The sequence below is a fragment of the Elaeis guineensis genome, chromosome 1, assembly GCF_000442705.2.
Source record: "Elaeis guineensis isolate ETL-2024a chromosome 1, EG11, whole genome shotgun sequence".
NCBI classification, from domain to species: Eukaryota; Viridiplantae; Streptophyta; class Magnoliopsida; order Arecales; family Arecaceae; genus Elaeis; species Elaeis guineensis.
Genome location: NC_025993.2, coordinates 88,625,188 through 88,639,383, shown reverse-complemented (window position 1 = coordinate 88,639,383; position 14,196 = coordinate 88,625,188). Strand labels below are relative to the sequence as shown.

The 14,196-nt window shown below is 36.2% G+C and overlaps 1 protein-coding gene across 1 annotated transcript; it reads left to right on the top strand.

The window, feature by feature from the left end:
* Positions 1–954: 954 nt before the first annotated feature.
* LOC105038120 (probable E3 ubiquitin-protein ligase ARI7) lies at positions 955–13,792 on the top strand. Its single transcript, XM_010913815.4, has 15 exons — positions 955–1,320; positions 3,099–3,220; positions 5,472–5,574; positions 5,701–5,791; positions 6,798–6,970; positions 7,556–7,660; positions 7,755–7,843; positions 8,930–9,037; positions 9,157–9,247; positions 9,366–9,455; positions 10,222–10,269; positions 11,959–12,030; positions 12,123–12,222; positions 12,316–12,442; positions 13,257–13,792. Exons 1-15 carry the CDS (start codon positions 1,153–1,155, stop codon positions 13,519–13,521), a joined length of 1,752 nt encoding a protein of 583 aa, XP_010912117.1. The 5' UTR covers positions 955–1,152; the 3' UTR covers positions 13,522–13,792.
* The last annotated feature ends 404 nt before the right edge of the window (positions 13,793–14,196 follow it).

The window sequence follows — 14,196 nt, the reverse complement described above, 5'->3', positions numbered from 1 at the left end:
TGGCTCGACCCAACCTACTTCTGCCTGGATTTTCACTTATGTGCCCAAGGCCAAACCCGGCTAACAAATTAAAAAAAGGAACTATGGAGTTAGGCCAAACCCTATACCCACCACACAAAGAAAAAAAAAAGAAGGAATTAATTGGTTGACCAAACCCTACACCTACCCAAAAACAAGAGGCTGCGCCCAGCTCGTCCAGAAGCTAGACCAACTAAAACATGCCCCGGTCATTTAGGAGATGGGCTGGGCCCGAATTTTAGTTTGAGCCAGTTAAGTATAGGGCCCAGTCCGGTTCTCCATTTCAGGTCATTGAAGTATTTTGGGCCGGCCCAGCCCATCAATAGACCTATTCAGGCCGTGAAACCCAATCAGTATCTGCTTTAACAGAATCCGATCCGCACCGGTCCGAGATGAAAAAATTCTTTGTGCATCATTTGCGGCATAGAAAATTTAATATAGAGTATATTATTTTATTTTATTAAATCACGTAATTATTATTTTTTAATATATATTTAATATTTATAATTTTATTTTTTTATTTAAAATTTTAAATAATAAAAATATTTTTTAAAAAAATTATAATATTATTTTTAAATAATAATCATTTATAAAATTTATGACGCTTGTTGTCTTTCAAAAAAACATATGGCATTTCTTTACAGTTGTATGACACTTCTTCGTAATACTCTTTTTTTCATAAAATTATGATTTTAATTCAAAAAATTATAATATTTTATAAAAATTATGATATTTTTTATAAAAAATTATAATTTTAATATAAAATATTATATCATAATTTTTTTAAAAAAATTATAATTTTAAAAAATAATTTTTAAAAAAAATAAAATTATATATATGTTAAAAAGTGATGGCCACGTGATCTAACGAGATGAAGCGGTTATCTGCACCGCGGGCGGTGCACAAAGAATTTCTCGGATAAAGTGGGCGTGAGAAACCACCGAAAGCCCTCCCGATCGTCTCCCCTGTTGCCTCTGAATTCGATCACCTCCGCTGTCGCTGCTGATCCAATTCCCTTTCTCCCACCGGAATTTCTCCTCGATTCAGCTGATTTGCACCTCGATTCCCATACGCTGGGGCTAGGGTTTGCGTGATTCAAGGTTGCCTTCGTGAGGGAAGAGCCTAGGGTTGGAGATGGATTCCGATGAAGACATGCACGACGCCAACGGTTCGGAGTCCCTGGAGGATGATTTCTATAGTGAGGACATGGGGATGGAGTCCGATGATGGAGATGCCGACTATGATTTCGGCAATGAGGAGACAGATGATGATGCCGAGGACATCACTTTCCATCGCCAGCAGGTGAAGAGATTTTGGGAAGAGATTTTTTTTTTTTTTGTTTTGGACCGATGTTTTTTAGCTTTTATTTTTATTTTTTTTCGGGTTTTAATGTTGAAGATGGATTTTTATCTAAAAAATTTTTTCTTATGACTGAGCTTCTGTTAAGTATAAGAGTTAATCGTATCTTGGTTTGTAATTCATAGCTTAATTTGATTGTATCCTGCTGCTACGATTTGTTCATTAGTGAAGTTTTTGTGGAGTAGTGTATGGGTTTTGATGTCTTCAGTTAGTGCTGTTATTGGTAATGGAAGCAAGTAGAGAGCTTGTAGTGGAAAGCGATAAACTTTCTTTCTGACAAGTCTTGTAAAGGTTTCATTTTTCCACCTTTGATAATATGATCAGGGAGATGCCGGTGGCAGTTTACTGTGAAAGGATCTACAATGTTTCACCGCACTCGTTGATAAATAAAAAATCTAGAGGTAGATACATAGAATTTGGCCTTTAGAAAGCATTCCTGCTTCATATTTTTCTCAATGTATCGTTGAAAGTTGTCTCCAGCTGGAGTGTACAAGTGCAGATAATCACATGCCAAATTTTGGTACTAGAGAGTAAGCAAATAGAAAGCTTGTAGTGGAAAATGATGAACTTTCTTTCTGAAAAGTCTTGTTCCTTTTCCCACCTTTGATAATATGATCAAGGAGATGCCGATGGCAGTTTTAGTGGAAGGATCTACAATGTTTCACCACACTTCTTGATAAATAAAAAATCTTGAAGTAAATACATAGAATTTGGGCTTTTAGAAAGCATTCCTGCTTCATATTTTTCTCAATGTATTATTGAAAGTTGTCTCCAGCTGGAGTGTACAAGTGCAGATAATCACATGTCAAATTTTGGTACTAGAGAGTAAGCAAATAGAAAGCTTGTAGTGGAAAATGATGAACTTTTGTCTTGTTCCTTTTTACACCTTTGATAATGTGACCAAGGAGATGCCGATGGCATTTTTAGTGGAAGGATCTACAGCGTTTCACCACACTTCTTGATAAATAAAAAATCTTGAAGTAAATACATAGAATTTGGCCTTTTTAGAAAGCATTCCTGCTTCATATTTTTCTCAATGTATCATCGAAAGTTGTCTCCAGCTGGAGTGTCCAAGTGCAGATAATTACATGCCAAATTGTGGTATTAGAGTATGCCTTATTAGCATAGTAATCTTGTTTTAGCTGTCTTATTTATTCATTATGTTTTCTTCCAAATTCAACTTGGTCACCTAATACAGCAGAACACACAGATAGAGAGATTTTGGAAACTGAGACTATGAGTCATCAGAGGTCTACCTTTTTATATCATGATCAGATTGCTCTGGACTTAAGGAGTTTAGTTTTTAGGAGAAGAATCTGACTGTTATAAGATATTTTGTTTAACATATGCATTCACCTTGACACAATGGACTCTAATGGAAATTTGGGTCTTTGAAGATTGATATGAAACTCATTGGTACTCCTTGAGATTATAGATTTTATGTTGTAGGACGACCTTCAACATGTGCTTTTTGCCTAAGGTCACTTGTTTTGATCAAAATCAAATGTAATGGAATCTGTTTAGTTTGTTTAACAAGTGCTAGCTGTTGTATATATGATCATGACTTATTCTTGGAATATAATTTGAAAGATTATTGCCATGTCAAAACAAGTTGGCACCTTTGTCAAATGGATTTGTATAATTTGGCTTCAGTAAATTCTTCCTTTTTCCATTCCAGTATTCTTAATACCCAAACACTTTCCTGTGTATAATGTCTGCAGAACTACACCATTTTAAGTGAATCTGATATACGCCAGCGCCAAGAGGACGATTTAAGTAGGTTATCTACAGTACTTTCTATTTCAAGAGTTGCAGCATGCATCCTTCTTCGATACTTCAAGTGGTAAGAGAGTTTGCTTCTAGCAGTGCATGTTTATCTTGTTTACGAAGCTACCACTTTTAGCTTCCTAAATTTGTGGTGCTCTTAAGTGCCTCTCATAGGTTTTACCAAAAGAAGTACATGGTATATACTACTGAGTCACATCTGTTAGATTTAAGTTGCTCTGTGTTTTGATAATTAAGAATTTTAGGTTTATCAGCCAAGATGATCATAAATCACGGCAAGTTTTTGTCATGAGGAAGTTGATCCCATCCATTTATATTTGATTTTATACTTTCTATTATTTGAGAATTTTATCTTTACATCGAGGCTTTGCTTATTAGGTGAAATCATATGATCTTGGAGCATTATTAATTTCTTATATGATGTCCTTAGTCGTGTTCACCATCCTAAATGAAGCACCAAAAACGAATAAGTACAAATATTTCTTCTATAAAGGACAATCACAAAAACAGATATTCTCTATGACTATGATCTCATATTCTTATGTCTATCAAAATAAACCTCTGTGCAGTGTCAATATCTGATGTATTCTTTGTCTTCATTCCAGCAATGTTAATAAAATGATTATGTGGCAGGTCCCTGTTCAATAGTTTTGAAATGTGGATAGTGATATGAGATATGGATATGATACGATACAGCTATGCTGTTACAATGAACCCTAAAAAAGCAGGATACAGGATAGCCTAGGTACGTTAATGAATATACATACATTAATGTATGCGTGCATGCATGATAGCCTAGGTACGTCAATGAATATACATACATTAATGTATGCGTGCGTGCATGCGTGCATGCATGCAAATAATTCCATAAAAAATGGTAGGTCATTCCATGGTTTGTCGAGCTATCTCGAACAGGATGGTTCAGGGCGTTTCAAGCCATGCTGGCCACAAATCGGGACGGTTGGGCCTTCCCAATTGGAACACCGAATGAGAAAGATGGAAAGAGAGGAGGGGAGGGAAAGAGGGGATGATGCCGGCAGTGGCCCGTCGAGGCCATTGAAGGGCTATGGAGGTCTCCGCGACTCCGTGTCACCCTATCCTCCGCGGCTCTGTGTCATTCGATAGGGCATTTAATCGAGAGAGATAGAAAGAGAGGAGCAGCGAGGGTATCAGAGGGAGGCGCAATCGGCAGAGAGGTCGCCGAAGGGCACCGGATCGCCATCGTGGCCACTGGGTGATGGAAAAAGTGCGGACAAAGCCGCAATTGCGGAATAGGAGCGGTCGCTCTTGTTCATCACGTTTTGTTTAAAACAATGATGAATAATGAAGTCGGCAATAGGTTTGCCATGTTCACGAGTAAAACAAGAGCGATTACCCCTGTTTCACGTCCGCGGAGCCGCGGACTGCGATTTTGCCGTCTAGCGGCCGTGGTGGCCGGCTGGAGGCCCTCCAATGGCCTCTCCACCGGCTTCTTCTTCCTCCTTTTCTTTCCCTCCCTCCTCTCTCTCTCACAACCGCAATTTGACAGAGGAAGTGGAGACTTTAGCGGCCCTTTGAGTGCGCCCGCGGCCCACCTATGGCCACCGCCGGCATCTTCTTTGGCCATCCTCTCTCTTTTCCTCCTCGGTTCTTTTGCTTCTATGTCGGTTCACGCCGGTTTGGTTCGGTATGAATCTGTACCAACTTGTACCATCGGTCGGTCGGTCGGCATTGGTTTTGGTATCGATTCTACGAATCTTGGGTCATTCAAATAAAATAGTCTATACTGTTGATGGAGGCAAAACTTTCACAAGCTCATTATGGAGTTATCAATCAAATTTATAGACCCCAACCCATATCTCATATTTAAGTAGTGATGTCATAGACTAAACATATAACCATTCATCATTAAAAGGTTAGCACTCAAAAACAAAGCGAACACCTGCCCTCTCATATTTGGAGGTGTCGGGGACGTATATCTAGTTTTTGGAAGATGAGCGGAATTTTTTTTTCAAAAAAAATGAAAAATAGAGTGCTTTACAAGTTATAAAAGTATAGAACATGTATCGGAGAAGTATCCGATGAGTACTGATATTTGATATTTATCTATTACGAACATAGCATGTGATTTGAAGCACCTGTTTTTCCTTATTTGTGTTGTTGATATATTTTATGTATTTTCTCCTTTATGATTGTTTATGATGTTTTCCAATATGATTTGCCTATGTATTTGTCTAGGGCCTTGCTCTCCCCCTACTTCTTGTTGTATGTCTACTTTGGCGGGTTTGGATCATGCATTTTGATGCTCTGTATTTTTATCGTGCACACAGGAGTGTCAGTACGGTTCACGAGGAATGGTTTGCAGATGAAGAACATGTCCGTCAGGTTGTTGGCTTGCTGGAGAACCCAATTGAAATTCCAAATGTTCGGGAAGTGAGTATTCATATCTTTCATAATAACCTTTCCCCACCATGTTTTATTTTCTTTATAAACTCATTTTTCCTCCTATTTATGTTTCAAAAAAAATTTTCCTATTTGTGATACTGCTTTTGTTGGCAGCTGACTTGTGGAATATGTTTTGAAACGTATCCTCGCAATACAATGAGTGCTGCTTCTTGTGGTCATCCTTTTTGTGGGGCATGTTGGAGAGGTCTGTTCACCTGCTGATGGTTGGATTTCTGCTAATCATTGTTCGGAGTTTCAAAATGTTGTTCCTTTTAGTTTAGTATCATTTGCTCGGTCCACATTAGCTCTAATCATGATTAAAAGTTGTCCAAGTTCCACTATGTGCTCTTAATATACTTTCATGTGTGTTGTTCTGCATATTTTTTGATGTGTTATGAGCAACAATTCAGTTTGTTTATTAAGACCCAACTGTTTGTTTAAAAGTTCAAATATACAGATGTTTGATGCACATGTATGAGGTTGAGGCAAGCAAGCAAAGAGGGGCCTGTCCTGAATTCTAAAACATTAGTTGGTAAATATGAAATCTACCTCTATGGTGGTGTAATCTAAGCTCATGAAATCAAGAAGCAGCAGTTAAAATGTTCCTGTAAACCTGAGATAGAGTCTAGACATAGAGGGAAGACAATCCATCTAAATATAGGAAAATGTGTTTATCTCCAAGGTGCAGAATGTGTCAATAAATATGAATATTTAAGATGGAAGAAAATGTTGGCCTCCTGGATAGAATAGCTTCAAGCTTCCAAACTGTTAGTTGGCAGTTAGACCAGCATTTTTCTATTTTTATTGGTTTCCGCCACTTCTATTGTTTGTTCACCAGTCAGTAGCCAATTCTAAATGAATGCAAACAGTTTATTTGTTCAATTTTTTTTATTTAACAAAACATTCTAATCCAGATTCTGGTTTCAATATTATTTGTTTCTTCACAGAGTTGTGTTGTCAGTATATATGAGTTTTGTTGCTTTAAAGTTTCTTGATGCAACAATAATAATTGGAAATATTTGCCTTCATTTCCACCAAAATTACCTTGATTGCCACTATATATTCTCAGCCTTTAAATTGAGATCCTGTTCTATGAAAGCAGTAATGCACGTTCAACCATAATTTTTTATTCTTTTGGTGGTTTACATTTTTCTTGTCGTCTGGTTGAACCATATTATACTTTGAGGTTTAATCTTAGTTTTGACTGGCAGGTTATATTGGCACATCAATAAGTGATGGTCCTGGATGCTTAGCGTTGCGATGTCCTGATCCTTCTTGTGGTGCTGCTATTGATCAAGACATGATCAATCAGTTAGCTGCAGAGGAAGATAAAAAGAAGTATGCACGTTATCTTCTTCGATCATATATTGAAGATAATAGGAAGGTAAATCTGTGATTCAAACTGCAGATGCCTGCACTAAGGCTACTTTAATTTCATTGGCCTTTCTCTTACATGCATCCATATTTGAAATAAAATAATTTGAAATAAGAAAAATCGATAAATAAGTGTGGTTTAGTATCTTCGAGTTCTATGTGCCAATATTTTATAGTATTTCTTTCCTTTATGATGGAGAATACTCATCTTTGTTCAGTAGTTTTCCTTTTAATTTCAAAACGTGGGCCTGCAGTTTAAGTGACATAGCATGATGTTGCATTGTTTCATATTTCTATGTTAGGTTTCTTTCTTTGAAAATGTGTTTATCAAGGTTATTAAATAGAAATTGTAGTCGCACCTGTGATATTTTTGGTATATTGATAACATATTTTTTGTTGATAATTATTGCCAACTGTATTATATTTGTAGAATAATCATGTATAAATATGTTGACATCTTTATATCTGCATTTATGATTCTCATGGATGCAATTGTTCAATTTTTAGCAAATTCGACATGCACAAGATTGGGAAAGTAACCATATCTTTGTTTTGAGTTTATTATTGTCTGGTATTTTTCTTTTATTTCATGTAGACGAAATGGTGCCCTGCTCCTGGCTGTGAGTTTGCAGTGGATTTCGAATTCGGCAGTGGAAGCAATGATGTTTGTTGCAGATGCTCATATAGCTTCTGCTGGCATGTGAGTGTTTTCTGAAATGGGTGTGCAGTTGTTCTTTTCAAACATCAATGTCCCATTAGAGGGCATTCTAAGTCTTCGAAAATGAAATCTGCAGTGTACTGAGGAAACTCATCGACCAGTGGACTGTGGTACAGTTGCCAAGTGGATATTAAAAAACAGTGCAGAGTCTGAAAATATGAATTGGTAGGTCATGGGTTATGTAGATGAGTTGATTTCTTTCTGTTCTTCCTGTTTTACTAATAGGTGTTGAAATATATTTTGTGTTTCATAGTTTACATGTTACTACCTTGGCAATTTGAACATCTCATATCTTATTAAATCTGATAAGTATGATTTAGTTGTTTTGTAGGTTTTCTAGTTGCATATCAGGCTTAAAATGATTTTTCTTATTATATTTATTCAATTTTTAGTGCCTTTCAGGGTTCAGTATAATCAAGATTATGGTTGCAGAATTTCCTAACTATCATGAACATTTGCTTTTGAGTATTCTTCCTGTGTCATTCTGAGTCCAATGATTGTTTGATACTGCTGATGTTGGGTGGTTTGTTACTATATGTTACTATCAAAGAAAGTGTTATATTGGAATGCTCTTACTTGAATGGTTATGTAAATTTAAAATTTGTTAAAATTGTGATGCTGTATGTTTACTTGTCATGATGTTGAGTTTCAAATATCATGAGCTTAGAGTCCATAATGTCTCTGTTTTGCATTTTCTCATTTTCTTGTTTTCTACTTAATTTTTGCTACTATGTTTATTCTGAATATGACTAAATCTTGAATTGATTTTCCTAACTGCTGTCTGGAGGTTAATCATAACATTCATTATCAGTTCGTTTCTGGCGTATGTTCCTCTCCAGTTGTTTACATTACATCCATTTTCATATAATATGGTTTGGTCAACACTCCTGAAATAATTTGTTGCTACAAGAAGTGTTTCTAACTGCTGTCTGATTCATTATCAGTTCTTTTTTTGGCAGATGTTCCTCTCCGATTGTTTACATTACATCCCTTTCTCATATAATATGGCTTGGTTGAAACTCTTGAGATAACCTTTTCCTACAAGATGTACTAGCACAATATTTATGGGTGCTAGAGTATAATGTGCTGTCTCTTGTCATGAGCATGTTAAGTTACTGGGTTTCCCCAATTCAGTAGATTCTACCTACGCTTTCACTATAACATTCTTTGATGGAGCAAAATTGAGTTAAAAATGATGTCTATAAAATTACTCCATGTTCATTTTGTTGCGGATTTTATTTTTCTTTGCAGGATATTGGCTAATTCGAAACCCTGTCCAAAATGCAAGCGGCCGATTGAGAAAAACCAGGGTTGTATGCATATGACATGCACACCTCCATGTAAATTTGAGTTTTGCTGGTAAGAAAGAAAAAAAAAAAAAATCTTTGCATCAGCAGCTTGAATGCCTTATTGAATTTAATTATTCAGTACTTCATTTTTTTTCTTTTAATCTGATGCCTTTTTCATTATTATTGAAGGTTATGTCTTGGTGCATGGTCGGAACATGGAGAGAGAACTGGTGGTTTCTATGCTTGTAATCGTTATGAAGCAGCAAAGCAGGAGGGACTGGTATGTTTTGACCTGTTGTCTATTTATTTGTTTCTGTCTTGTCTATTTAACTCACAATACATTTAATGTAAATTTTGGGGGCATTCCGGATGGTATGTTTGTTATGTTCTGATTGCAGTATGATGAATCTGAAAGGAGGAGAGAGATGGCTAAAAACTCTCTTGAGAGATATACACATTATTATGAACGTTGGGCAACCAATCAATCAGTATGTACATTTTCCAAGCATTGTTTCTTTTCAACATGCTTTAGTCTGGCAGTTATCTCTGTTTTAATTTGTTAGATGCTGTTTTTAAGTACATTAAGTAAAATTATCTTCCTCTAGCTGAAGTACTTGCATTTTCATGTCTTTGTGCATTCACAGTACAGAAACATGTGTTTTGCTGTTTGGTTTTTAGGAAATCGGTGCATGAGAACTAGGAAGTTTTAGATATTAAAGTTATCATTAAATTACCATTGGTGATGATTATCATTTAATACTGCTTGCAATATAAAATTTTACTGCTTGGTATTTGGTCTCCCTATGTCTCAAGTGCAAGTGTGTGTGTGCACGAGCTTATACTTTACCGTGCCTATCTGTTGTGTTGCTTGGAGTCTCCTTTTTTTCTGTTTAACAAATGCCACTTTCATTTTTCTCATCTGTTTCTTACATTATATGCTTGTGCTATTTAACAAAGACGCACATTATTTGGAAATTCACAATGGATCTATCTTATATTACTATATGTATGCTGACATGATTAAATTGCTTCCTATCTGATGCACACGTGCTTGCTGAAATCATCAGACTTAATTTCTAACGCTTCTGTTTGATATCTAATGCTACTTGACTGGTTCTCATTTAATGGTAGTAAATTTCTGAACTAAATATAATATTTCTCTTAATCTGCAGTCAAGGCAAAAGATACTCAACTTGTTTTCATTTAATGGTAGTAAATTTCTGAACTAAATATGATATTTCTCTTAATTTGCAGTCAAGGCAAAAGGCACTTGCAGATCTGCACAGCATGCAAACTGAAAAGGTATGCACCCTTCCAACATTTTTGTGCATTTTCCATTTTTTGTGTTAGTAGAATTGAGAAACCTGGTTTTTGGTTCAGATAGTCAATTTGTATTTGGAATAGAGCTGATCAAACATCAGGCCAGGTTGGACTTGGGCCAGGCTCCATAGTAGAAATTAGGCCCGATGTTTATGCTTAGGCTTAGGCTTAGGCCTGGTCCAGACATTTCACCTCTATTTTTTTCTAGGCCCAACCCAATATTGAAAGGTCAATACAGGCCCGCCAAATAGACCTGATATTATATATTTATTGACATATAGTTTAAGATTTTATTATTATAATAAATAATTAATTAATGTAATTAATATAATATTATATATAAATAATTATCTTGGATTGGGCCATCTAATTTTTAATTTTTTTCCAAGTCTGGCTTGATTTTTCATAGCATTTTTTTTTTTGCCTATGCCTATCCCACGGTCTATTTTTATCATGTGTTTGGTTGAAGTCACGAGAGAGTTTATTAGTTTTTTATATAATTAATATATAAATAAATTAATTCATCTATAATTAATTTATAAAATTATTTATTAAATTCAAATTAAATACTTATAAAATTTTTATATAATTATAAATTATAAAGATTTTAAGTTTATACATTGCTCTATTTCTTTAGTGCGAATAAGTATTATAAATTGATAATAATAATATTTTTATTAAAAAATATTTTAGTAAAAATATCATACAAATATCATCCTTCCTTTCATTCCCTTTATACCAAACACACGAGGGAATTATTTTCATCCATCCTTCCATATTTCACCAAACACGTGAGAGGATAAATGGGAGATTTATCCATCCTCTCTCTCATCCATCCTTCCTCCTCTACGTATTCTTCCTCCAATCTTTTTTTTGTACCAGACACAGGGTTAGAATCCAAGCTTGCCAAATTTTAGGCCAGGCTGAGCTGGGCATGCTTGGTGGGCTGCTAGGCCCATGATCGGCTCTACTTTCGAAGTAATCATACAGCTGGTATGCTCATCTGCATCTAATTGAATCAAATATGATTTCATTAGAAGTACCACATGAATGTCAGATAAGCGTGCACCAATCAATTTTGAATAGAGATATTAGGGTGCAAACAGTAGCAAGCAAAGAGTATCCTATTGGAGAAGCAAGGTGCTTTTCTATGTGTTTTCTTGTTTCTTGAGTGGCTGTTTGAATTTGGAGTCCTACCAAACTAGTTGGTGGGTGCTATGAGTGGCTGACATCTTAAGCACCTAGAGAACAAATATTTAAGCTAATGGGTTCATACGCTCTTGGTTGTGTCATGTAGTTGTTCACTAGCACTTCCATTTAATCTTTATATAATTGCACAATGCTCAAGGGAAATGCGATTAAGAGTGAAAGTTTGGAGTATGCTTATGTGAGTAGACTTGAAAGTTGAGAGATGCTTAATATACATATACATGCATATATATGTACATAAATACATAAATACTTGCAAGCATACATGCATACATTTCTGTAAATAGTGTAAATAACATTTGTCATTTATTTTCATTGTACTCTAGGATGAGTTTCTAAATTCTGTGACATCATATGTCATAGATGAATTTTGCATTACGTGCATATTTTTGAGAAGTGCAAATTCTTATTGATGCATAGATCTCAAGCATGCTATTGCTAACAGTTCTTAAAACACTGCAGCTTGAGAAGCTGAGTGGAAAACAAAGCCAACCAGAGTCCCAGCTCAAGTTCATAATTGAAGCCTGGTCACAGGTAGGTGATAAGGTATTAAATAATTGTTTAATTGTAGATATTATGTATTTTTTTCCGTCGTGGTCTTCAAAATTTACCATTCCAATTGGCAGATAGTGGAGTGCAGGCGAGTGCTGAAATGGACATATGCTTATGGATACTATCTGCCTGAGCACGAGCATGCAAAACGACAATTTTTTGAATATGTGCAAGGTTCTTATCCTTATTTTCTGACCCGAAATTAAATTGATTCCAGTAACGTAGTCATTCTATGAAAATTATGGAGTATGCGCAATTGTGCTGTAGGTGAAGCTGAGTCTGGTTTAGAACGGCTTCATCAATGTGCAGAGAAGGAACTTCAAATGTACCTAGAAGCAGATTCTCCTATGAAAGAGTTCAATGATTTTCGTACAAAGCTGGCTGGACTGACCAGGTACACAACTCAAACCTTGGCTTTTTATTTCAGGCTTATTGGTACCCGTACTTTAGTAAAAGCTGTTTCTTTTTGGAAGGCAGATGTGTTTGGTTTTTGTGAGTAAACGTTTTGTGTGTTCATGTTGATATTTTTAATTTACAAAATTTTAGTTAACAATAGCCAATCCTTTGTTCTTTCTTTAAAAATCCTTTCTGACTGCTAAGCAAATAGACCGAGTACTCTGGCAGTCTTGTTTCAATTTATTATGTGCATGGTACTGGTGGCTGATGGCCACCATGGATCTGAGAATCCCAGACTTCTCTTACCTAACCCTATCATCTAGCTGATGGGTCAATTCAGTAAATTAATTTTTTCTGCTCTGCTTCAGAAACGTATATTGACTCAGAAACAGTATCTGTATTTGTCCTGCTAGACCCTCTTCTAGTCTAGCTTCCGCGTACACTGATTCTTCCACTCCCATATGGGCAAGAGCTCCTTCTCTTTTTGCCAAAGACTCGCCTTTCTTCTTTTGGGAAAAAAATCACTATGCTCTCCTTTCTGGTAGACGTGCTTTGGTTTCTTGTTGTAGTTTGTTTTAGGAGAAGTAATGGGACTGTGATTATTATCAATTGACTTGTTGCATGGAACTTGCTTGCGAGCTTCAATATCAACTATATAAAGAAAAATAATTTGAAAACTGCATGACTGTGGTTTGTTTTTTTCAGTAGAAATTCCGACCGTATTTCACCAACTGTTTTCTTGAGACATCACGTAGTTTTAGTTCGAGTCGAGACTAGGCTGCACATTTTATTCATGAGTTTTTGTCCAACAGTGTGACTCGAAATTATTTTGAGAACCTCGTTCGAGCCCTGGAAACTGGCTTGAAGGACGTGGACTCCTCCAACAGCCAGGCCGCATGCAGTCAAAGTTCTAGCTCCAAGAGTGTGTATGGCAAGGGTGGCAAGGGTGGAAAGAACAAGGCAGCTCGACCAGGTGGTCTTGGTCGCAGCTCGGATGATCATTGGTCATGCGACCGCTGCACCTTTTGTAACCCTGGCTCTGCCACTACATGCCAGATGTGTGAGCATCACCAATAGGCCAACATGACCCCACCTCTTGCCGAAAAAGGAAAAAAAAAAAGAAAAAGAAAAAGAAATAGAAAAGAATGGCCGATATGGCTGGAAGGTTTCAAGAGGAATAAAGGAAGAAGCTGCCTCTTATGTAGTGTCCTTTTGGTTCTTTGGGAACAGGTAAAATCATCACATAATAATTCTGTATATATTTATGAATATATATGTATCCATATACACTCGTTGTTTCAGTTGAGTGAGAAACCAGCTTGTAAATGTAATTATTTTTCAAAATCTACTGCATTGGTATGTTTCCGTTGGCTCGTTCAAAGTTCAAACGGGAAAATTATGGTGCTCAAGGGAATCAATGGGTTGTTATGGTGTTGGCTGGTGATCCAAAATGGACTGCTGAGGTAAATCCATGTAATATAACCATCATGTCTTAATTCATCAATGCTCCATTGTGGTTCATGTGCATGAATAAGCTTATCCTTTTCGACGAGCGCATGATTCTGTTTTGAGAAATTTGGACAATAATGGGGCTAATGTTTTTTGAAGTGAGAAATATACATAATTTTATTGTGCTTCTTCTAGGGTGCTTAGAAGATGATGGAAAATGTGCCTGAGACCTGGGGCTAGCAAACGAGCAAAGCTGTTTGTGGGCCGGATCTCGGTTGGCTTGACATTTGACTGAAGTTTAGC

Bases quoted from the DNA above. Each gene is read 5' to 3' on its own strand.
- LOC105038120 (XM_010913815.4), top strand. From the start codon at position 1,153: ATGGATTCCGATGAAGACATGCACGACGCCAACGGTTCGGAGTCCCTG. The intron at 1,321-3,098 runs GTGAAGAGATTT...TAATGTCTGCAG, and splicing joins TCACTTTCCATCGCCAGCAG to AACTACACCATTTTAAGTGA. The intron at 5,575-5,700 runs GTGAGTATTCAT...TTTTGTTGGCAG, and splicing joins AAATTCCAAATGTTCGGGAA to CTGACTTGTGGAATATGTTT.